The following is a 22,641-nucleotide window of genomic DNA, read 5'->3' as shown; positions in this document are numbered from 1 at the left end:
TTCAAAGTGGCGCCGCAATCGATCCGGCGCCGAGGCACCGCCCTCTTTCTTTCGGATTCCTCGGCATTTATCATACGTATACCTTCTAATATACTTTCTCTGTCCTTTTCAAAGTCCCTACTTTCGGAACTGGGGTGGTGGGGGAGCAGGGGGTTGCACCTCCTCCGCGGCACCTTCTGATGGAAGGGGAGAAAAGGAAGGGGGTGGGGGTGGGGGGTGGGGGGAAACCCTGTGCTCCCGCGAGTTGGGGGGGGGGAACGAGTTGTAATCTTCCCCCGGTTTCAACCGACCGGGGACGTCTGTTCCTAGTTTCTCCGTTGCTACCGCGGCAGTTTTCTTTTCTGCCTTGTATCTTTTTATACAGTTCATTACTTCCCTCCGTGGTTTACCGAGTTTCTTTGCCTTTTTATAATCATTAAGCACTGAGTCAAATAGTTCATCACCAAACTTTCGCCACTCACTCTCCTCAAATATTGTATTAGGATCTGCAAAAAAAATCCCTTAGCCTTCCCTAGCCGCTAGACCTGCTAGCTGCTTTAGAGTCTCAGGCTCAATTCCCCGCTTTATAAAAAGCACTGTAAAAAGTTCAGGGCTCAGTTCCCCGCTCTTATAAAAAGCACTGTAATAAGTCCAGGGCTACCTCTCGGTCCATTTTCATGGCCAGCCTTTTCCGGATCATCTTCTTCTGGGTCGTCCTGTAACCTCGGTCTCCGGATCGGCCTCCCGACGCAGCAGTGTCTGGTTCGCCCCAGCGGCGGATTCCTTTCGGTTAGTCCGAGCACCCGGGTCCGTCACGCCACCGCAGCAGCATTGCCCGCGCTTCCCGGCCACTGCCGCCGGCGCCGCTCACTCGCCGTTCCAGGTCCCCGTCGAGCGGGGCCGTGTATCCGGGTCCCCGTTAAACCGGGGCCCTGTATCCGGGTCCCCGCTAGTCGGGGCCCTGTATCCGGGTCCCCGTCGACCGGGGCCCTGTATCTGGGTCCCCGCTAGTCGGGGCCCTGTATCCCGGGTCCCCGCTAGTCGGGGCCCTGTATCTGGGTCCCCGTCGACCGGGGCCCTGTATCCGGGTCCCCGTCGACCGGGGCCCTGTATCCCGGGTCCCTGCTAGTCGGGGCCCTGTATTCCGCGTCCCCGCTAGTCGGAGCCCTGTAATCCGGGTCCCCAGCGACCAGGGCCCTGTAGTCTGCGTCCCTGTTCGGGCGCCATTTGTAAGCGGCGAGGAAAAGCAGACACGCTAACCCAATATGGGTGATAAGCAGCTTCTGCTTTATTTGTGACGCAGTTCACATATATATAGGAGTGGTATTCAGCCACTCCTTCTTGGCACAACAGTATTGGTTAGCCCCCCCACAGCTTCCTCCACATTCTCCTCCCAGGTCCGATCTCCGGCCACCTGTGGGGGCCACCCCCTGCCTTGCTTGCACAGTCCTCCAGAACTCTATGGTCCTGCTCTTAGAGTCATTCTGCAACAGCACCTAAAGACTAGATTTTATGGGGAGGAAAAAAAATATTAACGTAGGGACAGCATCTGCAACCAATGGGATTCACCTTCTTCTACCCCATAAATATTAATTTTGGCATTTTGAGCCTGTGTCGTGGAGCCAACATCATGGAGCCCCTTGAGAGGCAGGAGGGAAGTCTGCACTGGAGATGTGTCATGGTTTCAACCCAGCCGGCAGCTAAGGACCACGGGGCCACTTGCTCACCCCTGTTCTGTTCCCCTGGGTCAGCTGTCCTGTCTCTGCTTCCTCCTGGCTTCCCCTCCTCCCTGGCAGAGCATGAGACTCAGAAAGTCCTTGGTCAGACTAAACATTACTTAGCAACAACTAAAAACATCGGTGTTATCAGCGTCGTTCCGAGGCTAAAGTCAAAAACACAGCACTGCACCAGCTACTAAGAAGGAGAAAAATGACGGCTACTGCTGGACCCAGGACAGTAAGGAAACATTTTTCCTTGCTACCTGCAAGTGTAAACTCAACATCCCCAAGCTTTCATACACATAGCCCTTTACAAAATCTTAACTACTTCCATTGCCAGATAACATGCCCACCATTTTGGAGTCTGTCCTGGACTTCTGGGTGGCCCACTGCATGCTGCCTGGTGCTCTTCAGATACAGCCCAGCAAGGGTTCCCAGTCCCTCTCCCCCTCCTGTCTCCAGACCAGAGAGCACTGTCCCTTCCCTTTGCTGCAGCAGCAAGGGAGCACTGGAAAAAGAAGCGGGCAAGACTACTGGGAAAACGGTGACAAGCTATTCCGCTGTCGGGAAGGAGCAGTGCTCTCAAACAGCTGTGTGTGCAAGGCACTGCAGCAGGTCTGCATGTGCCTCCCTTGGGTGCTGTCCCCAAGCAATGGGGTGGTGCTGGCCACCTCCAGCCAGTGGCCCAGTGTCAAGGAGGAAGCCTCGGCCACGGGGCAGCAGTTCCAAAGGTGATGACCCGCAGAGAATGTCACTGTCAGCTCATTGTGATGTGTGCGGAGAGCTGACAGGGAAGCAAAGACCTACTGAGGAGGCCACTGCCAGTGACTGTGGCCACCCTGTGGGCAGAGGGACAGTTGCCCCACATGCAGGCACCTCACATGGCGCACTGGGGTCATATTTCTTCTCCCAGCTGGGCACAGCAGATGATCCTGAGGTACCCCGGACACCACAGGGTGCAGATGGCGTCTTCTTCCTGGGAGAGGAAACGTTGCAGCTCAGAGCTGGACAAAGCAGCAGCTTTTCTCCCCAGCCTTGTTTCTAGCGACTACCTCGGGACCAGCTTTCAGGCAGTCCACGGAGTGCTGCTCTTTGCAGATATTTCAGGTAGGGTGCGCAGGGAGGAGCAACTGTGACATCGAGGAACGTGAGCCATTCTGGCACACACCAGGCCCTTTGGAGCCCTGCCCCTGCTGCTGATAGTGAGTGGCCATAATGAATGCTGAGGTCTTCTGCTGGGATTCCCAAAAAGGATGGGCTATCATGGGTGGTTAAGCACTGCTGCAACCCACACTGTGTTGGGGCATGGGAAGGTGCCGGGCTGGGCACCCCGGCTGGCCAGTGTGGAACTGGCTGCCAGGTCCTTTGGTCCCCAGGGCATTCATTTCCTGATTTCTGGGTGTCTCTGTTACAGATTTCACCTCTTTGACAGAGCACTGTATCTGGAAGGGTGGTTCACAGAGAGGCACTGATGAGTTGGCGGAAGACCTCAATCACTACCTGTGTGACGTTTTGGAGGGTAAGAGCCATGCTGCAGGACTGCCTGGCGGCAGGCCATAGGGCTGCTCATGGAATGGGGAGGCTGGTATCCTGGGCAACCTAGTCCTGCTTCCTTGGAAGGGCTGGGACTTTCTGTGGCCTGGAGGAACAGTGAGAACAGCCAGGCTCTCCTGGCAAGTCAGGACAAGTGCAGGTCCTTTCTGCTCCCCACTGTGGCCAAGGAGGCACCCACTTTCTCAGCAGCCACCTCTGTGCTTCTGATGGGAACACCCAGCTCCATGGTGCCTGGGGGCCCAGAGCAGGCTGAGAGCACCAAGCAAGTGCCAGCGCACAAGTGACCTGGACATGCTGGCACTGGCGTTGTGTGGGAAAGACAGGGAGAGACAGAGACCCTTCCAAGCCCATTTTCTCAGGGGATGTCTTGACCCTTCTGAGCTGATTATGAGCACATTCTGGACACCCCTTTGGCAGCATTTGTAAAGAAAAGCAGAAGAGGCCTCGAAGAGGATGAAGGGTCTAGAGCATCTCTCCTACAAGGAAAGGCTGGGGGAACTGGGCCTGTTTAGCCTAGGGAAGAGAAGGCTTCAGGGGATCTTACAGTAATGTGTCTAAAACTTCAAGGGAGGGAGCAGATTAGACAGAGCTAGGCTCTTTCCAGTGGTGCTCATTGTCAGGACCAGAGGCCATGCCATGGGCACGCACTGAAGCACAGCAGTTTCCCTCTGTAAGTTGGGAAACACTTTTTGGCTGTGAGGGGTGACTGACTGATTGCCAGGGAGCTTGAGAAATCTTCCTCTTTTGGCTCTTCCAAAGCCATCTAGCCAGCATCCTGGGCAGCTGGCTCTGCCCCGCTTGAGAGCAGGGTTGGACCAGATGGACCCCAGAGGTTCCTTCCAGCCTCCACCATTCTGAAAATTAGGTGGCAGCTTGAGGCCATGCCTCTGTGCCTTCTGTGCAGGTACCAGGGCTGCAGCCCCTGGGAGCCTGGGAGGCAGGCCAGGGTGGTGCTTTTCCTAAGCTGTGCCGGATAGTGCACCGTCGCCTGGGTGCTCCGCTCTGAGCACGGGGGCTTCCTTTGTGGATTATGGAAGAAGGTGTCCACATGACTCTTCCTTTCCTTCCCTCTGTCTCCAGACATGCTGACTCTTGGAGGTGACATCTTGAAGTTTGCTGGTACGTACTTAGGATGATGATGCCCATGGGTATTAATCTGCAGCACGGGACTGCTGTGGCAGCTCTGCTGTCCTCCTTCAGAGGCTCTGTGCAGCACCTTGAGCCATCTTCCTGGCCACTCTCATACGCCTTTGCAGCGCCCTTTCTCCAGGCTTCTCTTCCCACCCTGGGCCTGCAGTTTGGCTTCGGCAAGGGTGGTGGCTCCCCTCCCTCTGCCTCAGCTTGCAGGGCTCTGTGCTGGGGGTGAGGGCAGAGGCAGCACTGAGAGGAGGAGACCTACTAGAAGGTGAAGCCGAAGGCATTTATTGGAGTGCTGGTGAGGGACGGGGGGACGGGGGAATGGAGGGACGGGCTGGTGACAGCACAGCTCAGGCTGCCAGGCCGCAAGAGGAGGAGGAGTCCCAGCGAGTCCAGAGGTCCTCCAGAGGCCTATGGCCTCCCACAAGTCCATCTTTTTCAGCACGTCATCTGGTTTCTGCTGTCCCTGCCATGGAGCGTAGGTCAGGGAGAGTCAGGTCTCAGCAGAGCCTTGACGTTCCCTTGCTTTCCCCAGGGGATGCTGTGCTGCTGCTGTGGAGAGCAAGACCCAGTGAGATGGCCAAGACCATCAGCCTTGTGGTGCACTGTAGCTGGCAGATCCAGAAGAAGTACCGGAGGCATGACATGCTCGTGGGTCAGAAATTCCGACTTAAGATAGGTACAAGTGCTGTGCCAGGTGCAGATCTGTGGCACTCTCCTGTGCTTCACACTGGCAGGGAATGCGGGGATCCCCGCCTGGGGCTAGCGCCAAAGGAAAGCATCTCCTGCAAGCATTCAAGGGGCCACCTGTAGTTGGACACCAGACCACTGGGTTTGTGTGCGTTCACAGTTAGAATTAAACCTGGCAAGGGATCTGAAAGATAACAGGAAGAGCTTCTATAGGTATGTAGCAAATAAAAAGACAGACTAGGGCAACATGGGCCCTCTCCAGAAGCTATCAGGAGAACTGGCTACCCTGGATTTGGAGAAGGCTGAGGTTCTTAATGACTTCTTTGCCTCAGCCGTCACTGGCAAATGCTCTGAGCACACCACCCAAGTCCTGGAAGGCAGATGCAGGGACTGTGAGAATGAAGACCTTCGGCCCACTGTAGGAGGGGATCTGGTTCAAGATCATCCTAAGAACCTGAATGTGCACAAACCCATGGGAACTGATGCAGTCCGTCTGCGGTTCCTGAAGGAGCTGGTGAATGAAGTTGCAACTGTCCATCATATTTGAAAAATCATGGCAGTCATGTCAAGTTCCTGACGACTGGAAAAAGGGAAATATAACCCCCATTTTCAAGAAGGGGAAAATGGATGACCCAGGGAACTACAGACCAGTCAGTCTCACCTCTGTGCCTGGCAAAATCTTGGAGCAGATTCTCCTGGAAGGCATGCTAAGGCACATGAAAAACAACAAGGTGCTGGGTGACAGCCAGCATGGCTTCACTAAGGGGAAATCCTGCCTGACCAATTTGGCGGCCTTTTGGGTGACATGGTCTAGTGCGAGATGGCAGTGGGGTTGGATCTAGGTGATCTTAAGGTCCTTTCCAGCCCTCACTGTTCTATGGTTTTATGATTCTGTGAAGCTCAAAGGAAGAGCAGGTGTCAGGTTGAATACTGGGGTCTTTGAGCATCTGCTGTCGGCCAGATGCCTGCAGGAGGAACTTATCCCTTCATTTTTCAGGTGGAGGCAGCTTTGCATCCTTTTCCGTGTTGGATTCTCCCCTGCCTTTCACAAAGAGCAAAGGAGAGCTGCATTGCTTAAGGCTGTGAGAAGGGTTTTGCAGGCTGCAGTTTTTCTTGAGCAGACAGCTACAACCCGCCTGCATGTAAAGGGGGTGGGCGGTGATCAGGGGCTTGGTTTGCTGGGTTTCTGGGGCAGGTTAAGACAGCCAGCACTCTCAACACAGTGTCACTGTCCACTTGGTTTGTCTATTTCTTAACACCCATTTAAGGGTCCTGTGTCAGTAGCCCCTCGAGAAGGATGGAGGATGCCCTCCCCCTCCATAATGACCATCTCCCCACTGGGGTTCAGATTGGCTTCTGAACAGCTGAAATGCTGGAGGCTGTAGAGCTCTGCTTCTCCCTCTCTCTCTCCCAGGGATCTCTGCAGGGAATATGCACCACCTGAGGTTTGGAGACGAGAGGCAGCAGTACTTCTGTGTCATTGGCAAGGCCCTGGAGGATGTCTGTGAGGCCGAAAAGCTTGCGGAAGCAGGTGAAATTGTCCTCTCAGCCTCCTGCTGGGAGCTATGTGAGAAGCACAGGCTCAGAACCAGCCATATTGCGGGCAAAACAGCTGTGAAGGTAGGTGGATGGGACAGCATCTAGAGCCATTCTGAGGACCTGGACCTGAAGGAGGGAGGCCTCAGAAAGCTGAAGAGCTGAATGTGGAGAGAGTTGTAGCTCTGAAAGGGGAGAGCAGCTGATGCTCTTGTCCTTTTATGTTAGGAGTAACTCTGGGCTGGGCTTGCTTGGTTTGAGGGGTCAGGAGGCACTGGAAGAGTTTTGGCCCCACCAGCAGTGTCCTCCGTGGGTCACGGAGCTGTTGACAGCTGGGGGATGCTTGGAAGACGTCTGCTCAGCTCCAGGGTTTCTGAGGAAGCACTGCTGTCCTGTCCAGCCAGATAGGCTTCTTCTCCCCTTTTCTGGACAGTGACAGTGGAGGGCAGGATCTGTCCCCTGGGACTCCTGGAGAAGCCAGTGTCAAGTGCTTTCCTTCTGTGTACCTTCAGGTTACGGGCATGAACCAGATGTCTCTGTCGGAATGCCAAAATGTTTTAGACAAGCTTCCACAGAAGGAGAAGTGCTGCTTCACGGAAAACGAATGTGAGTGCCAGATTCACCTTGTTTTGGTTTTGCTTGGAAACATGGGGCCTGGCTGCTGCAGGGGTCAGGGATGAACTACCGCTCCCCTCTTCCCCTCTCAGTTAGCAGTCATGCTTTTGGCCCTCTTGTGCATCAGCTGGGGCAGTTGCTGCTGCTGCCATCTCCTTCCAGGGGACAGCTCTGCCCTAAGCACCTGCAGGTGGCAACACAAGCAAACGCAGGAGTCTCTCCCCTGTTGCCAGTGCTAGCCCCTGCTTTCCAACAGCTCGTAGTCCCATCTTCCCACAGCAACCATGTGTGTTTCCTCTCCGCAGATGCTGTCAGGCCTGCTCTTTTCTTGAACCCTGATACTGATGTGGGAGACATACTTAGTTACATCCCAAAAGCTGTTCTCAGGAAGGTACGCCTGGGCCGTTGCTGCTGGGGCTGCTTTTTTTGCAGGGCAGAAGAAGTGGTGCATTCAGAGAGGGAGTTTCCATGAGAGCAAGCCAAACAAAGAAAATGCATCCCGAGATGACAATGTGGGCAAATTAGGCCAAGGGGCACAGGTGCTGCACCACTGGATGAGTTGTCCTCAGAGAGATGGGTGGTGGGGCAGACATTTGCATCTCTTGTCTTTTCTGTGGGTATGGCTCTTCATGTTCTGTGGACGTGATGGCAGGATAGAGGGGAGAATCCACTGAAGCCCCATGAGCATCGCTCAGTGTCACCACTCATGTCCGTAACTGTCCCAAGATGGGGTGTTACCGGAGCGCCCTTCTCGCCTTTGTCATTTGTGTTCTGATTTGGTATCTGACTGCTGCAAGCTGGGCAGCCTGCCGACCATTTAAACCGAGAGGAGGATCTTCTCTTCCCCTACTAGTACCTGCTATTGCCAGGACACCAGCTCTCCCTTTGTACCTGGCGTGGGCAGCCCCTGGGAGAGCAGGCTTGTGAAGCCGTCATGCTCTTGTCTTCCAGCTTGAAGACAGAGTGCCGCAGGACTTCCTCTGTGAGCTACGGCCAGTCACCATCCTCTTCCTCCACCTGAATTTTGATACAAAGGACATAGTATCTTTCCGCAGTGTCCTCAGTGAAGTCAGCAGCCTGATGCAGGAAATCGTCTGTCCTCACAAGGGTGAAGTGAACAAAGTCTTCCTGTTTGACAAAGTGAGTGTGAGGTGGAATCATCTCCCCCCAACCCAAGAGGGTGGATACTGAGCAAGAGGGGAAGATTCCTTCTTAGGCATTGTGGCAAGATGTGCTGCATCTGTCCTTGGCAGGGCTGTACATTCCTTTGTGTGTTCGGACTCCCTGGAGTAAAGCTGGCCCATGAGAGCATTCATGCCTTGCAGAGTGCTTTTCAGATCTTCAACTCGTGCTCCAAGATCATTGCAAAAACAGGGTGAGTGTCTGGTGGGGCTGAGGGAGCGCATGCTGCCTGGGCCAGCGTAAAGCAGAGGAAGAAAGAGTGTTGCGTCTAGCTTACCCTCCCCTGTCCTCCCTTCCTTGGCAGGAAGGAAACAGTGCCCTGAGAGGTGGCAGGCAACCCCTGGGCTTATCCCTGGGCAGCCAGGCAGAGTGTCTCCAAGCACACCCTGCTAGCCACCATGCTGGAATGAGCCCTAGTGAAGGCGAGAGGCTCCTTGGTGCCAGAAGCAGCACCTTCTGGGTGACTGGCCTGTGAACAGTGATGGGGCCTAGACACCTGATCTTACATTGCTGTCATCACAGGCAGTGACGCTGTGGCACCTTCTTCCCTCCCTCTTTTCCCACTGGTCACAGGTCACAGCTCAGGGAAGGGGGTCTCAGGAGAAGTGCCCAAAAGTTCCTGCCTGTGCTCTAAGCCCTGTTCCTTGTCCTTGCCGCCTGGGTCCTTTACAGCCCTGAGCTCTCTGTACCCCGAACCCCAGGCTGGCAGGGCAGGATGGCCAGTGGCCCAGGCTAGTGCTGAGGGGAGATGCGGGAAGAGATGAAGCTGGGTGGGCAGGACTGCACCTGGAGCGCTTCTGAAGCCGTGTTGTTTCCCTGTGTGCCAGGACAGTGTCTGTGTCTGTTACCAGTGGGATGGCGTTCTGTGGCCTCATTGGCCACCCTCTGAGGCACGAGTACACAGGTACAAGCACGTGTGTGCGGTGTGGGAAACTGGCGTGAGCTGTTGGGAAGAGGAAGACAGGCTGGGGAGAGTGCCTGTCCAACAACCAGCCAGGAATGGCCCAGGCAGCACCAGTCCTGGGCTGGGGTGGGACACTGGGCTCCACAGCTGGTTGTTCCCCTGGGATCTGCTTAACCCACTGTGGGGCTGCGGGTGTCGGATGTAGGGCAGCCGTTGGTCTGGAAGGGCACTGTGGAGCTGGTGGCACAGGTACATCACTGTGTGCTCTTTCTTCATCTCTCTGGCAGTCATTGGCCAGAAGGTGAACTTGGCAGCCCGGATGATGATGAGCTACTCTGGGCTGGTGACCTGTGATACCACAACCTGTGCCAGCTCTGGGCTGCCCTCTTGCTACTTCAAGGAGCTGCCGGAGAGAAAGATGAAAGGCTTCAAACATCCTGTCACTGTCTATCAATATGTGGGGATCACCACCAACAGGTGAGTGTCCTCTTGAGAAGTCTGGATGAGGGGATGGTGGCATCAAGGGTCCAGCTTGGCCAGCATAGAGGAGTTCTGCAGAGAGAGCAGAAGCCGCTCTCCATTCACTGTGGATGAGACGGTCAGAAGCCCTGGTGTAGGAGGCTTTTTACCTCTCTTCCCTGCTGTTTCCTCTTGCTGGGAGAGTGGGAGTGAAACCACAGGAATGGGGAAGGTTTTGTTTTGGTAGACACAACCTGGCTTTCAGGCTCTGTCCAAATGGCTTTCAAACTGTGCTTTCCGTGCTGTGCTCGCTCTACCACATGCCCTGGTAATGCTGACCCAAGAAGGTTTTGTCCTAGCTGCTCTTGAGTGGGAAGCTTTGGGCCAGTCTGGTTCCCATGGATAAAGGTGGACCCTCAGGACATTCTTCATCATGTCTTCCTCCTCAAACCTGGGCTCTTCCTCTGGGCCAGGATTTGACCTTCTTTTTGGATGATGGTTTGAATGTTAGTCTCTGAAAATACAGGAAGACTTAAGCCAGAGGTGCCAGGTGCTTGGAATCCCAGCCCATTGGGTCCTTGTTTCCAAGACTCTCGGTTTTTCCTGGCCAACGCAGTAAAGATATCTGCTAACCAGCAGCTCACTCTTGCTTCTTTCACATGTCTCTGGGTCTGGCCTCTGTTGACGGACTCTCAATATATTCTCTTGTCCTGGTGTGGCTGTTGGGTTTCTTAATGCTTAAAGCTCTCTCAGCATGCCAGCTTGAACTTTGGTGGGGGGGAGCATGCAGGGGATAACATGCTGCTCGAAAGAAAAACAGGTACCCTGAGGAGCACATCCAGCCCCTCCATGCCAGGCTGCTTCTTGATGTCCCTTGGCTTCTAACCAGCTAACTGACTTGTACTTTCTTTTTCCCCTGCTCCTAGCATATTTGGCATGGCTCTTGCCATGAAGATGCCAGAGAACGCCTCCTTGCTGGGTATGTGGAGAATGCCTTGCTCTTCTGAACCCCAGTTTCTTCCCCTCAGTAACATGTATTGGGAACGGAAAAGGTTTTGCTGGGGATAATGTTGCCTGCAGAGGCCCTGAGGAAGTGCTGGCTCTCTCAGTGCCTACTTAGTTGATATCTTTGGGGTGGGAAGCAGGGTGAGGCGCTCGGTGATCCCAGGCAGGCTCCAGACCTGATAGGAAGGTTTGTTTCAAGCTGCTCACACCCTGGGGGCTAAACCAGTCCCACATCCTTGGGATCAGGAAAGAGATTTCCTTCTGCTAGACTGATGGGGAGTTTTGGTGGTTGGTTCTCCCCCTTGTACTCCTCAGAGGTGCTTTCTTGGCAGCATCTGCTTGTAAACATGGAAAAGTCAAGCATCACGGACGCCTTTAATCACTCAGTGTCTTGCTGGATGTTTTGGGCCCTGTCATGGGTTAACCCCGGTAGGGAACTCAGCCCCACACGGCTGCTCACTCCCCACAGTGGGATGGGGAAGAGAATTGGAAGGGTAAAAGTGAGCACACTGGATACGGACAGCTTAATAGGTAAAGCAGCTGCTGTGCATCCATGACAGGCAAAATCAGGCATTCTTTCACTGCCTCCTGGTGGCAGGCAGGTGTCCAGCCATTCCCAGGAAAGCAGAGCTTCAACATGTGTATCAAGGACTTGGGAAGACAAACACAGGAACTCGTAATGTGCCCCCTTCCTCCTCCTTTTCCCCAGCTTTTCTTGCGAAGCACAGCATCATATGCAATGAAATAAGCCAGCTGGGGTCTGCTGTTGCAGCTGTGCCCCATCCCAACTTCTTGTGCACCCCCAGCCTGCTTTTGCTGGCAGGGTGGCATGAGAAATAGAAAATGCCTTGATGCTGTGCAAGCCCTCTTCAGCAAGAACTAAAACACGGTTGTGTATCAACACTGATGTGCTCTGTGGCCAGTCGTACAGCCAGGAGAAGATGTTCTAAGTCTGTTTGGGACACAGCTGCCTGAAGCAACTCAGATCATCCCTTCCAGCCTTGTACTGGATCCCTGAGGGGGGATTTGCATGGGGCTGTCTGAATCTCTGTGGGACAGGGCATCCGCTACCACTCTGAGGAAGGCAGAGGTGCAAAAGCTGGGACAAGAGGGTTGGAAGGCAGCAGGGGTATCGTAGGCTGCCAGATGTGGTAGTGGGAGGGAAGCTGTGGTGGAGGGTACCAGCCAAAGGGATGGCTCTTTGCTTTCTAGCATGCCCCAGCAGCTCATTTTCTTGTTTGTCTTCACAGGTCGGAAGAAGGAGATTGACCTCTTTGTCAACTGCTTGGAAGCCTCTAACCGTTTTGGACAAAGACACATACTGGCATTTGAGGGCGCAAGGGGCGCTGGGAAGAGCCAATTACTTAATCACCTGTCCCAGTTAGGCCAGTCTGCTGGCTGCAGGTACAGGGTTTTGTCCTGTAGTTTTGGGACACTGCTTCTTTCCATCCCTGAGAGCCATGGAACGCTCCAGCCCCTTGGCCAGTGTGCCTTGGCCTTGGACTGAAGCCTCCTCAAAAAGCCTCATGGAGGCATTCCATAGTTATCTCCTGCGTGCTCTGCTCCTACCCCTGTCTCTTTGGGGTGTTGGAGGTGCTTCTTGACCTGTGGTGTTTCCTCCTTCACAAATAGAAGGAAAAAGCCCAAACTCGGTGCTTTGCATTGGATTCCAGATGCAACATATAGCAGGGTGGCCTGTCTCAGAAGCCCTGCTTGCCCCCTGACTGTTTCCCAGAAGGAATACTGGGCCAGAAAAGCCTCTCTGTGGCTGAGAGGCAGACTGCTAAGGTCTGGAGCCCAAAGGCAAACTCCACTTGCTCCATGATCACCTCTTAGCTCTGCAAGTCCCTCTGCAGTAGGGAGGTAGGGAGACATGGACCAGCGCTGCAGAAACCAGAAGGGGTCTGGACCTAGCTCTCCCAGTGGCTTGGCAGCAACTGCCTCTCTGTGCCCTTTCTCTTACAAGGAGTGAAACTCCCGGTACCACTTTGAAGTGGGAGGCTGAAGAGTTCCCCCTAAAGGCAACTCCAGCTCTTTTGTCTTAGAAGACTTGGGCCGTTGGGGATCTCAGTGCCTTTTGCTTTTGCATGGCAGGGTATTTGGCATGGAACTGCTAGAGGTCAACGTGAGGCAGTCCTTCTCTGCCATGCGTATTCTGATGGCCAGGGTGATGGGCCTCCATGAGTGTGAATCGTGCAGTGCCAGGGAGCACGTGCTACGGACAAATCTCAACGGGATAATCGAAGAGAGCAACTACTGCCTCCTCAATGACATCTTCCTTGTCAAGGTGAGAGCGAGAGGCCTCTCTGACCCTGGAGAAGGCTTTCTCCTGAGCCCTTCTGGTTCTTCAGCAGTCTTCTAAGGCTGCTGGAGTGCCTTAGCTCAGGGGGAGGGATTGCAGGGGGTCACAGCACATGTTTCCCATTCCTGGCCCCGGGGGCTGCCTGTATGTGGTGACTTAATGTCCCGCGCTGCATCTGGCAGTGCCTGGTGCCTTGTTCGGCATTCTGGAAGCAGCACTGGAATGAGGCTGGGTCTGACCTTGTGCTGAGGTCATTGCTGTGTGAGTGGTCTGCTCCAGCCAGCCCAAGATCCCACAGTCAGAGAACCAGCTCTTCAGCCCACCGCCAAGATGCAGCTCTGCCTGAGCCTCTGCTTTAGGCTCTAGTTGAAGTCCCACTGTGGCCTCTTGCACCCGTGCTGGGGAGAGGGAAGGTGCTGAGGCAGAGCAGGGAGGGTTTGCTCTGCCATCTTGCTTGGTGGGTAGGTGTAGCGAGCCCTGGAGACATGTTTCTCCCTGACTTTGCTTTTCTGTCTAGTTTCCCATTTCAGACAAGGTTCGCCAAATGCATGAAATGCAAAGGAAAGAGGAATTGCATTCAACCTGGGCAAAAGTGCTAGAGAAGGTGAGCATTTCTCCTTTTCTCCTTCTGGGTCAGAGGAGGAAAACAACCCTGCTGGCTCTGGGCTCTGCGCCACAGCAGTGTGAGTGGGTGGGAGGACCTGGTCCTTGCCCTCTAGGGCCTGAGAAACCCCCCATGTTCTCTCCATAGCCCGACAAGCATACTAGTAACTTTCCTCCCTTAAAGCGTTCCCTGGAGGAGAGAGAATTCTGCGTTCCCTTGCCCAAGCTCCCTCCTTCTGCAGGGCAGGTGATGTTAAGCATGACCTGAAAATCTCAAAGAAATTAGGCATTGGGAAGCTTCCAAGCACGGAGTTGGTTGGGGTGAGACTTGAGAGCATCCTCTCAAGAGACAGAGGCAAAATCTCCTTCCCTGTAAGACACTTGAGAATCCACTGGATTCCCCTCAGAACAACTCTTTTTTTTCCAGACCATTGACAGAAATGCCATATTTGTCATCGACAATGCCCATTTCATTGACCCCGCCTCCTGGAGTATCATGGCACCTCTGCTCTGGAACATCTCTGTCTTCATGGTCATGAGCTTATGTCCCGGCTTTGCAAGAACCGAGAGCTTTCACAAAGCCACAGCAAACAACCTGATGTCCCATAAAATCATCTGCTTTCAACTAGAGAAGCTGAAACCTTCAGCTGTGGTGCAGAAGCTCTGCCAGGACCTTGGAGTGGTCAGCATCCCTAGGGCTTTAGTGAGGTAAGTTGGAGCAGGGGAGCTCCCTGGACACGAAGCATAGGAGCTGCCAACCCTTTGCTGTTTCACAAGGAGGAAGGGAGGAAGACCCCCAAGGCCAAGCATATCTGGGGTGTGAAAAGGGCTTGGTCTAAGTGGCCAGGCTGTGTGGCAGATTCCCTGGGGCAGAGGTCTGCCCTGCTGCCAGAGAGCACCTAAGCTCCTGAGGAGAGGAAAGGCAGGGCTTGCTGCTCTGTGCTTTGGGCACTGTCTGCAAGTCTTTCCCCAGGGACTTCAGCAAAGGCTGGAGGTTCAGGGGGGCCAAAAACCACATGCCAGCAGGAGGACCTCCCTTTCAGAAGTGAGGTGTAGCTGTGACAAAGATGCTGGCTCCCCAGCTATGCCTGAGTGGCTTGCTACCCACCTCAACTGTTTTTCCTTTTAGGGTGGCGAGTCACTGGAACATGTTGTCCAAAGATGTGGTGAATGCTCCACCCCTGGGAGGGTTCAAGGTCGGGTTGGACAGAGCCTTGGGCGACATGGTCTAGTGTGAGGTGTCCTTGCCCATGGGAGGGGGTTGGAACTAGATGATCCTAAGGTCCTTTCCAAACCAACCCATTCTATGATTCTACTTCTCTTGTGCTGATCACTGCTGGATCTGTTCCTGCCCAGGTTCCTGGTCCAAAGAAGCTTGGGGATCCCGTATTACTTGGAGGAGCTGGTGCACTTCCTTCGTTGCAACGACATGCTCTTGTTCCGCACCAAGAAGTGGGGTGAAAAAGCAGAGGACAGCTGGGAGAACCTGAACAGTAAGAACCTTTGCCACTGACTAATGAGTTGCTGTGTTGCATTCCCTACAGCACAAACTTGCCCCTTCATTGCCCCATGGATTAGGGGCAGAGTAAGATCTTGCAGCAGATCATGCAGAACTTGGCCTGGCAGAGGCACGGGCTTCTGTGTGCCTTGTTGTCAGGACAGCCAAAGCAGTGGCTCACAAGTTGTGGCTTGGAGGGGCCTCAGTTCTTGGGGCTAAACCTCAGGGGAAATGGTTCTGGACCACGTAGGTTGTGGTCGTGAGACGTTCTCATGAGCACAGAACTTATGTTGGCCAAATGCTAGCTTAACTGAGAACAAACTCCAGCTTGAGGTGAGGGCCAGGAGCGGGAAACTTCCAGTGAAAACTATTTTGCTCTGCTTAGAGAGCATGTTCAGCACCCGCAGGTCAGTGCACCTGTACTGTGTGGTGTGAAGGGGCCTTGGACTATTTCAGGTGAACTTGGAAACATTTTCAGGCTGCAGGTCACTTTGCAAATTGCCTCATTCCTTCTCTCTTGCTCCACCTAGCTTTTGCAGTCTTGGAGTCATCCCTCACAGCAAGCTCAAGGTCCAGAGCAGGGGCTGCGGCCATGATCTGCATTGTAAGGCCAGGCGTGAACCTGGACAGCACCATGCTGCCCAGTAACTTGAAAGGTGAGGGGCAGAGAGCCACTCTGCTGGCTCTTGGCTGTGCCGCAGGGGCTGGAGGGAGGCTGGGCATCACTGTGCTGCAGAGTCACCCTCTCAGCTTTGGGGCTGTCCTTGGAAAAGGTGGCTCTGCTCCAACCAGCAACAGTCCTGGCATTGTGGGCAACCATTTTTCCTTCCTGTGTGTGGAGCAGCTTGAGCCTGCTGGTTGCTTTCCAGCAGCAGGTAGAAGAGGAAAAGTTGTTGATGCAACACTAAAATGACTCCCTTTTCTCACAGAAGCAAATCTTCTAATGGGACAAAAATTTGACTTGCCTCTGACTCACCTTTGAACACAGCTTCTATCTTGCTACTTTCTTTTTGAGTTCCCCAGCTAACAGTGGTTTCATGGCATGTTGTGGTGGTTTAAGCCCAGCCACGCATCTCACACTGTCACTCCCCCCCACCCCCCCACCCCCCCTCCCGGAGGGATGGGGAGGAGAATGGAAAGAATGTAACTCCAATGGGTTGAGATAAGAACAGTTCAGTAACTAAGGTATAACACAAACCACTACTGCTACCACCAATAATAATAATGATAAGGGAAATAACAAGGGAAGAGAATACAACCGCTCACCACCTGCCAACCGATACCCAGTCCGACCAAGCAGTGATCTAACCCTTCCTGGTAACTGCCCCCAGTTTACATCCTGGGCATGATGTGCTGTGGTATGGAATACCTCTTTGGCTAGTCTGGGTCAGCTGTCCTGTCTCTGCTTCCTCCTGGCTTCCCCTCCTCCCTGGCAGAGCATGAGACTCAGAAGATCCTTGGTCAGACTAAACATTACTTAGCAACAACTAAAAACATCGGTGTTACAAGCGTTGTTCCGAGGCTAAAGTCAAAAACACAGCAGTGCACCAGCTACTAAGAAGGAGAAAAATGACTGCTACTGCTGAACCCAAGACACACGTAATTAAAAAAAATAAACCACTTTCCTGTGGATTTTCATGGAAGTTCACCTGTAGCCAGGGGAACTGTCAATGACTGTTGAATGTCCCTCCTGTCTGTCAGTAGCCATTTGTATGAACCTTGAAGAAACATTCCTGCTCTTAAGTTGTTTTGCCCAAAGCAACCCAAGAAGAAAAGTCAAAGAAAAGAAGAGTAAGGTCTGGCTGAGTTGAGACAACCTTTCTCGGGAGCTCTGAGTTCACCTCTGAGGTGGTGAAAGTTGTCTGTTCCCTGCTTGCAGGGCTGGCAAAAACCTAGTCCAGGTTTGGCAGGGCACATTGTGGGACGCATGTACCTGCTGGATCCTGCCCTATCCCAGTGGGGGAGTGTGTCTGTTGAGTGTCTCACTTTTTCCCAGGCCCTGTGAACTGCAAATCCAGTAGGAGCGGAGCCATTGTGCAGACACCTGTCCTGGGCTGCAATTGCCCAGAAGTGGCCAGTGTAGGGCCAAAGCCTATCCTGTTCATGCGTCGAATCTTTGCAGTGCCTCCAGCCTCAGTGTGGGGAAGAGGTAGGACTGAGACGTGTGGCTTCTCCTTGACAGAGATTGTGCTGGCTCAGCTGGACGAGATCACCCCACTGGAGCAGACTGTTTTGAAGTTTGCAGCCATCATCGGGCCGGTGTTCACTACCCAGCTGCTGTCATACATTCTTCCGATTAGAATGAGGCACAAGATGACTACCTTGTTGGACAGTCTAGTGAGTGACAACATCCTCAAGTGGACGGAGAGCACTGAGGAGCCAGAAGACGTCCAAGATCCTAGCAAGGAGCCAGCCACCCCTCCGCAGGCAGAGATTGGTAAGTGGTAGCAGTGGGGTGGACAAGGAGCTCCCAGATGGGCTCCTAAGGGCGTGGCGTGATTCCCTTCCTGTGAGGGCTGGCATGGCTGTTGGGGATGGGTTTGTCAAAGCTGTTACAAGTCAGTCTGAAAGCACACTAGGTTTGCACTGGAGGGAAGTTCCCACCAGCTGTCCCAAATGCCTCTGCTCCCCTGAATCCAAGTGCTGCTCGTAGCGCAGGCATGGGACGAGTGGAATCCCTGACATCCTCTCCCAGCCACCTGCAGCATCCAGACAAAAGATGCCCTCCAGAATGGCCCAGGGTCTTCAGCAAGCTTTTATTGGGCTTTGATTACCCTGTGATGCAGGGTTCCTGCTCAGGAGGCTGGTGGCTGCCATGCCAAGAGCGGGGAGAAAGTGCTGGCTGGGGCTTGCTTTGGCTGGCAACAACATCCCCAGCTCCTGCCTGGACCAGTGCAGCTGAGAACTGCATCCCCAAGGCTGTGCTAGCATCAGCCCTTTCACCCCATGCTGCAGGGCTTGGCGTGCAGCAGCACTGTTGCTATTCAGGATGTGCACCGAGGCATGACTGGCTCCCCATCTGGCCACAGCTTGGGCTCATACAAAGGCCCTTTGCCTTGCAGGTGTGGAGATCTCCCCCCCAAGCAAGCAGAGTGTGGGGTGTCCATTTGGTGTGCTGATGTTCCATAAGCCGCTGCTGCGGGAGGCTGCCTACGAGCTGTGGGTCCAGAAACAGCGGGTCACCCTGCACTCCAAGTGTGCTGCCTTCCTGGAGCGGTATGCACACAAATGCCAGAGCTGCGGCCAAGGGGACTTTATTGTCTTCCACCGCTTCGCTGTCAGCAGCACCCAGGACAAAGGGAGCTGTAAGGACTTTGATGATGGGGATGACCCACACACCTGGAAGGCCTTGGTGCTGGCTGGAAAACAGCTGAAGAAGGAGAGGTTTTACATCTCTGCAGGTATGCTGTGCACCATGCTCTGTAATTTGGGCCCTCCGGGAGCCCAGGGATTGGTGCTGGGGGTCGAGTGGGAGTAGATCTGCTAGGAACGAGCCCAGCAGGAGTGGACACCCACTGCAGACTTTCCTCAGTGTGTTAGCACCTTGCAAGGATCCTTGCAGGCCTACTGGGAGAGGGAGAGCAACTCTTATCCCAGGATACATGTGGGAGGTGTCCCTGGTTTTCTTTCAAGGTATTACAGATACTCAGGAGGAGCAGGAGCAGCAGCAGCAGCAAGCTTTTGTGGAAGAGGATTTTGGGTGAGCAGACAAGGTTCTGATTCTTTTTGAAGCGAGTGAGTTCAGGGTGTGCAGAGGAGACAAAGAAAATGCTGGCTTTTGGCTGTCAGCCGTGACTCTAGCTTAGCGAAGAGGCTTTCCGTGGGGTGGGAGCTGAGAGGAGATGGCTGTGGAGATGAGTGAGTGCTTAAGGACGCCCACGGCTCAGTGTCAAAGAAGCCCTCGCTTTCCAGTTCCTGCAGAGTAGTACTGCAAAATCTACAGGGAAAAAGCCACCACAAGGGCTCAGGTGGTTTGCCTGTGGGAGGTGACAGAAAGCCTAGCTTCTTCCTTACTCCCTCCTCCCAAAGGACTTGTATGACTAGTACCTGTCTGTGGCTTCCTGCTCTGCTTTGCACAAAGGGCTTTTGATGTTGTCTCTGGGAAGGAAGACCACTCTAGATGATACCCTTGTATTCTTTGCTCTCTTCTTCCCCTGGGCACTGTCCTCTGGGTAGTGCGACTGACAGAGAGGACAACAATGCGCTCTCATGTGACTGCAAAGGCATCGTGGAGTCAGTGCTTGTGCCATTGGTTCACCACTACACAACACTGGGCAATGCTGCCAGAGCCTTTTACTATCTTCTGGAGACTGCAGCTGCCTACCTGCATGTCTCCAACTACTACATGGTGAGTCGCCCTGCTTGCAGTGTGTCCTGCCTGGCTCTGGGAAGGACAAGTTTGCGTTGCACTAGGACACGACTTTGTGGGTCCTTGGAAGGAAGATGTTGAGCTCTGAGCCTCACTTCTTCCTTTGGTTTGCCTCTTGTGTGGGAAGAGGCATTGGGTGCTGTGCCCTTAGCATGAGGGGCATTAGCAGGGAGGAGGCCTGAACGATCAGTGGTGCCTGTGCTCTGAGGCACACAGTCAAAAACATGACTGTTTGTGCAGGTATCACCAGGGGAAGAAACAGACCCTCTGAAGACAGATGCCAGAGGCAATGGGGGAGGACAAGGGTAGCCATGGGCTCTGCACTAATCTCACCTGCTCTCCGTGTGCTTTCACAAAGGCCCTCAGGAAGCTGAGCGAAGCAGATATCCTGAGGAACTCTCTAAAGAGTAAAGCGAATGTGATATCCCGCTTTGAAGATGCCACCTTCTTCAGCCTCAAAGGGGAGGTAAAGGCGCGGTCTGGAGGGATCTCCTGAGTGATGGAGCTGGATGCCTTCCCCAGATGCAGTGGACAGGAGAGCTCTGGCTTCTCTGGCCACTGGCAGATCCCTGCAGTCTCTTGGGCATCTAGTCCACATTGCGATGTTTCCCTTTTCCTGTGCAGGTCTGCTATGGTGTGGGACGCACAGAGCTGGCAAAGAAAATGATCAGAAAGGCTTTGAGCCTGCTTGGAAGGCCATTTCCCCGGAACCGCGCTGAAGACTTTGTCAGGTCGCAGGTTGAAAAATTGCAGTGTGCCGCTTATGTTGCCAGAAGAGCATCTTCCCTTCCACAGAAGGCCCAGTAAGAAACACGACCAAGAACCCGGGGGAGAAAGAGTTATTTCCTACCTGGTCACAGGCATATGGGCACAGACCTGACGAGGCTTGAGGCCACACAGAGCAATGTGAGGGTAGAACAGGGAACGATAAAGTTCCTCTCTCCCTCCCTCCCTCTGAGGCCCTTGGAACAAAGCATACCTTAGGGTATCAAAGCAGCTTGCAGCCAGGGATGTGTCTGCTGGCACGAGTTGTGGCAGTGGATTGGTGCTGGCTGGGAAGAGAGAGCTGTACTGAAAAGGGGTGGGGGGGCTGGAGGCAGGACCAGGGCATGGAGAAGGAGCAGTAAGAGGAGCTTGGCCCCCCTGGTGCTGTCAGGCCAACATCCTCTCTAGCGGCCAGCTTCCCACTGTGGTACTTGTTGTTTGCCCCTTTCCCTTCTGGCAGCTCCCCCTCCATCAGCTCTATTTCCTCCAAGGAAGTGTAACGGTCTTGTCTGGCACCCGTTTTGCCCCCTGGCCCTGTCTGACCCAGCTCATAGGCTCTAGCCTGTAGAGCTAAAGCCTCTGGGCCTAGCAGTTTCTCTTGCTTGGCAGGAAGAAGAAGCTCGCCTGGCTGCTGCGGCAGAGCCGCTGTCTTTCCTTACTGGAGCACCTCTTCAGGCTGGAGGGCACTTCTGCTGGATGGAGGCTGTCCTGCCTGGCAGCGCGCATGAGGGCCAGCACAGACAGGGCAGTGGACTTGTATCTGTCAGCAGCCTGCACGAGCTATGATGCTGGCTTGGAAATGATCATATAGTTCATTACCACCATCTATCTTACATTTGGAGAAAGACGGTACTCTCCAAATATTTGTAGTACCGTAAGAAGCAATACATACAAATTATTAAATATTCATGTGTCCCTTCGCATTCAGATTAAATCCTTTTATTGTTACAGGATCTGTAAATATCTCCCAGGACACAGAAGGGAAAGGACAGGAGAAGCAGGCAGTTACTTGGGAGTATTTGCTGGGCTTGGTTGGTTTTTGTTGCGTCCCTAATGAAGAGTCCATCCCCAGCATCCCTATAGCCCCCGTTCAGATACTGGAAGGCTGCTATGAGGTCTCCACGCAGCCTTCTCTTCTCCAGGCTGAACAGCCCCAACTTTCTCAGCCTGTCTTCATACGGGAGGTGCTCCAGTCCCCTGATCATCCTCGTGGCCCTCCTCTGGACTTGTTCCAACAGTTCCATGTCCTTTTTATGTTGAGGACAATGGAACTGCACACAATACTCCAAGTGAGGTCTCATGAGAGCAGAGTAGAGGGGCAGGATCCCCTCCTTTGACCTGCTGGTCATGTTCCTTTTGAGCATTTGGTCAATGAGAAACTGAACCTGAGCCGGCTTCAGTGTGCGCTCACAGCCCAGAAAGCAAACCATATCCTGGGCTGCATCAAAAGGAGCAGGACAGAGAAGGGAAAGGACAGGAGAAGTAGGCATTTATTTGGGAGTATTTGCTGGGCTTGGTTGGTTTTTGTTGGGTTTTTGTTGTTTTTTTTTCATTTTACTTATTGTTTAAATTGATTTTAAAATTATCTACCTCTTTTCGCAAGGATTTTCCAGCCAAGTGCAGTCATTTTAAAAGAGCTTTTAAAATCCTGTTGCATTATAGAAGTCTATTATATAAAAGCATGTATTAGTTTTCACGTAATACTATGAATACTATCTTCAGCCCAGTGGTCTCATCTAAACAAATCCAGTGGCTCCCTGGATTAAATCCTTTGCAAGCATTCAATATCATCCAAGTCTTAACAAGTTAGAAGAGCCATGAGGTGGAAGTTCACACCTGGAGGCAGGGAAATGAGCAACTTCCAGTACTTTTTACCAGCAGTGGTAGTCACCTGATGGTAAAAAGGGTCCTCAGACTGACAGGTACAGCTTCACTGACATGTCCATCTGGTGTATACACTGTACATTTCCCATCCTCAGTCCAAGTGAAGTGTCTCACCTCACCCACGTGTTACTGGTACAGCCCAGATGCCCTACGGCCTTCCTTGGAACTTCTTGAACGTGTGCATTTGTTGATCTCCTTCGCTCCAGAGTCAGTGGAGCACTGCTAGTGCTGCCGCTGTGCGGCCTCTTGCAGGGCTGGGAGAGTCCTGGGGGCCGGGGCCTTCTCTTTGGGGTCAGCAGGACCCTGCGGAGGGCGGCTGCAGCGGGATCTGCCGGTTCCAGGGCACAGGGTGCACTGACCCCCCCTTGTGACGTCGCGTGTGGCGAGGCCAGCCTGGCTCGTGCCTGGGGTCCTGCTGCGCACGCTGCGAGGTCTGCAGGG

General features: G+C 53.6%; 1 protein-coding gene across 1 annotated transcript; it reads left to right on the top strand.

Moving 5' to 3' along the window:
• The first annotated feature begins 2,042 nt into the window (after window positions 1–2,042).
• LOC133274722 (adenylate cyclase type 10-like) lies at window positions 2,043–21,127 on the top strand. The gene is made up of 26 exons (XM_061464262.1): window positions 2,043–2,428; window positions 2,611–2,804; window positions 3,112–3,216; window positions 4,332–4,370; window positions 4,924–5,067; window positions 6,493–6,698; window positions 7,127–7,220; window positions 7,535–7,620; window positions 8,181–8,369; window positions 8,483–8,604; window positions 9,239–9,315; window positions 9,603–9,792; window positions 10,701–10,753; window positions 12,030–12,183; window positions 12,874–13,066; window positions 13,599–13,685; window positions 14,112–14,392; window positions 15,041–15,177; window positions 15,713–15,838; window positions 17,365–17,619; window positions 18,245–18,583; window positions 18,816–18,882; window positions 19,359–19,530; window positions 19,910–20,017; window positions 20,176–20,354; window positions 20,926–21,127. The coding sequence occupies exons 1-26, from the start codon at window positions 2,043–2,045 to the stop codon at window positions 21,125–21,127; spliced, it is 4,185 nt and encodes a 1,394-aa protein (XP_061320246.1).
• Window positions 21,128–22,641: the final 1,514 nt, after the last annotated feature.

This window comes from Pezoporus flaviventris, unplaced genomic scaffold, assembly GCF_033815535.1.
Source record: "Pezoporus flaviventris isolate CSIRO_AGI_PZ_B2104156 unplaced genomic scaffold, CSIRO_AGI_Pfla_v1 ptg000002l, whole genome shotgun sequence".
Lineage (NCBI taxonomy): Eukaryota > Metazoa > Chordata > Aves > Psittaciformes > Psittacidae > Pezoporus > Pezoporus flaviventris.
The sequence above is the reverse complement of the archived record's forward strand: the minus strand, read 5'-3'. Positions and strand labels throughout refer to the sequence as shown.

What these genes read in the sequence shown, in the direction of transcription:
- LOC133274722 (XM_061464262.1), top strand. Translation starts at nt 2,043, where the DNA reads ATGCCCACCATTTTGGAGTCTGTCCTGGACTTCTGGGTGGCCCACTGC. An exon ending in AGAGAACGCCTCCTTGCTGG is followed by an intron (nt 10,754 to 12,029) that starts GTATGTGGAGAA and finishes TTGTCTTCACAG; the next exon opens with GTCGGAAGAAGGAGATTGAC. An exon ending in ATGACATCTTCCTTGTCAAG is followed by an intron (nt 13,067 to 13,598) that starts GTGAGAGCGAGA and finishes TTTTCTGTCTAG; the next exon opens with TTTCCCATTTCAGACAAGGT.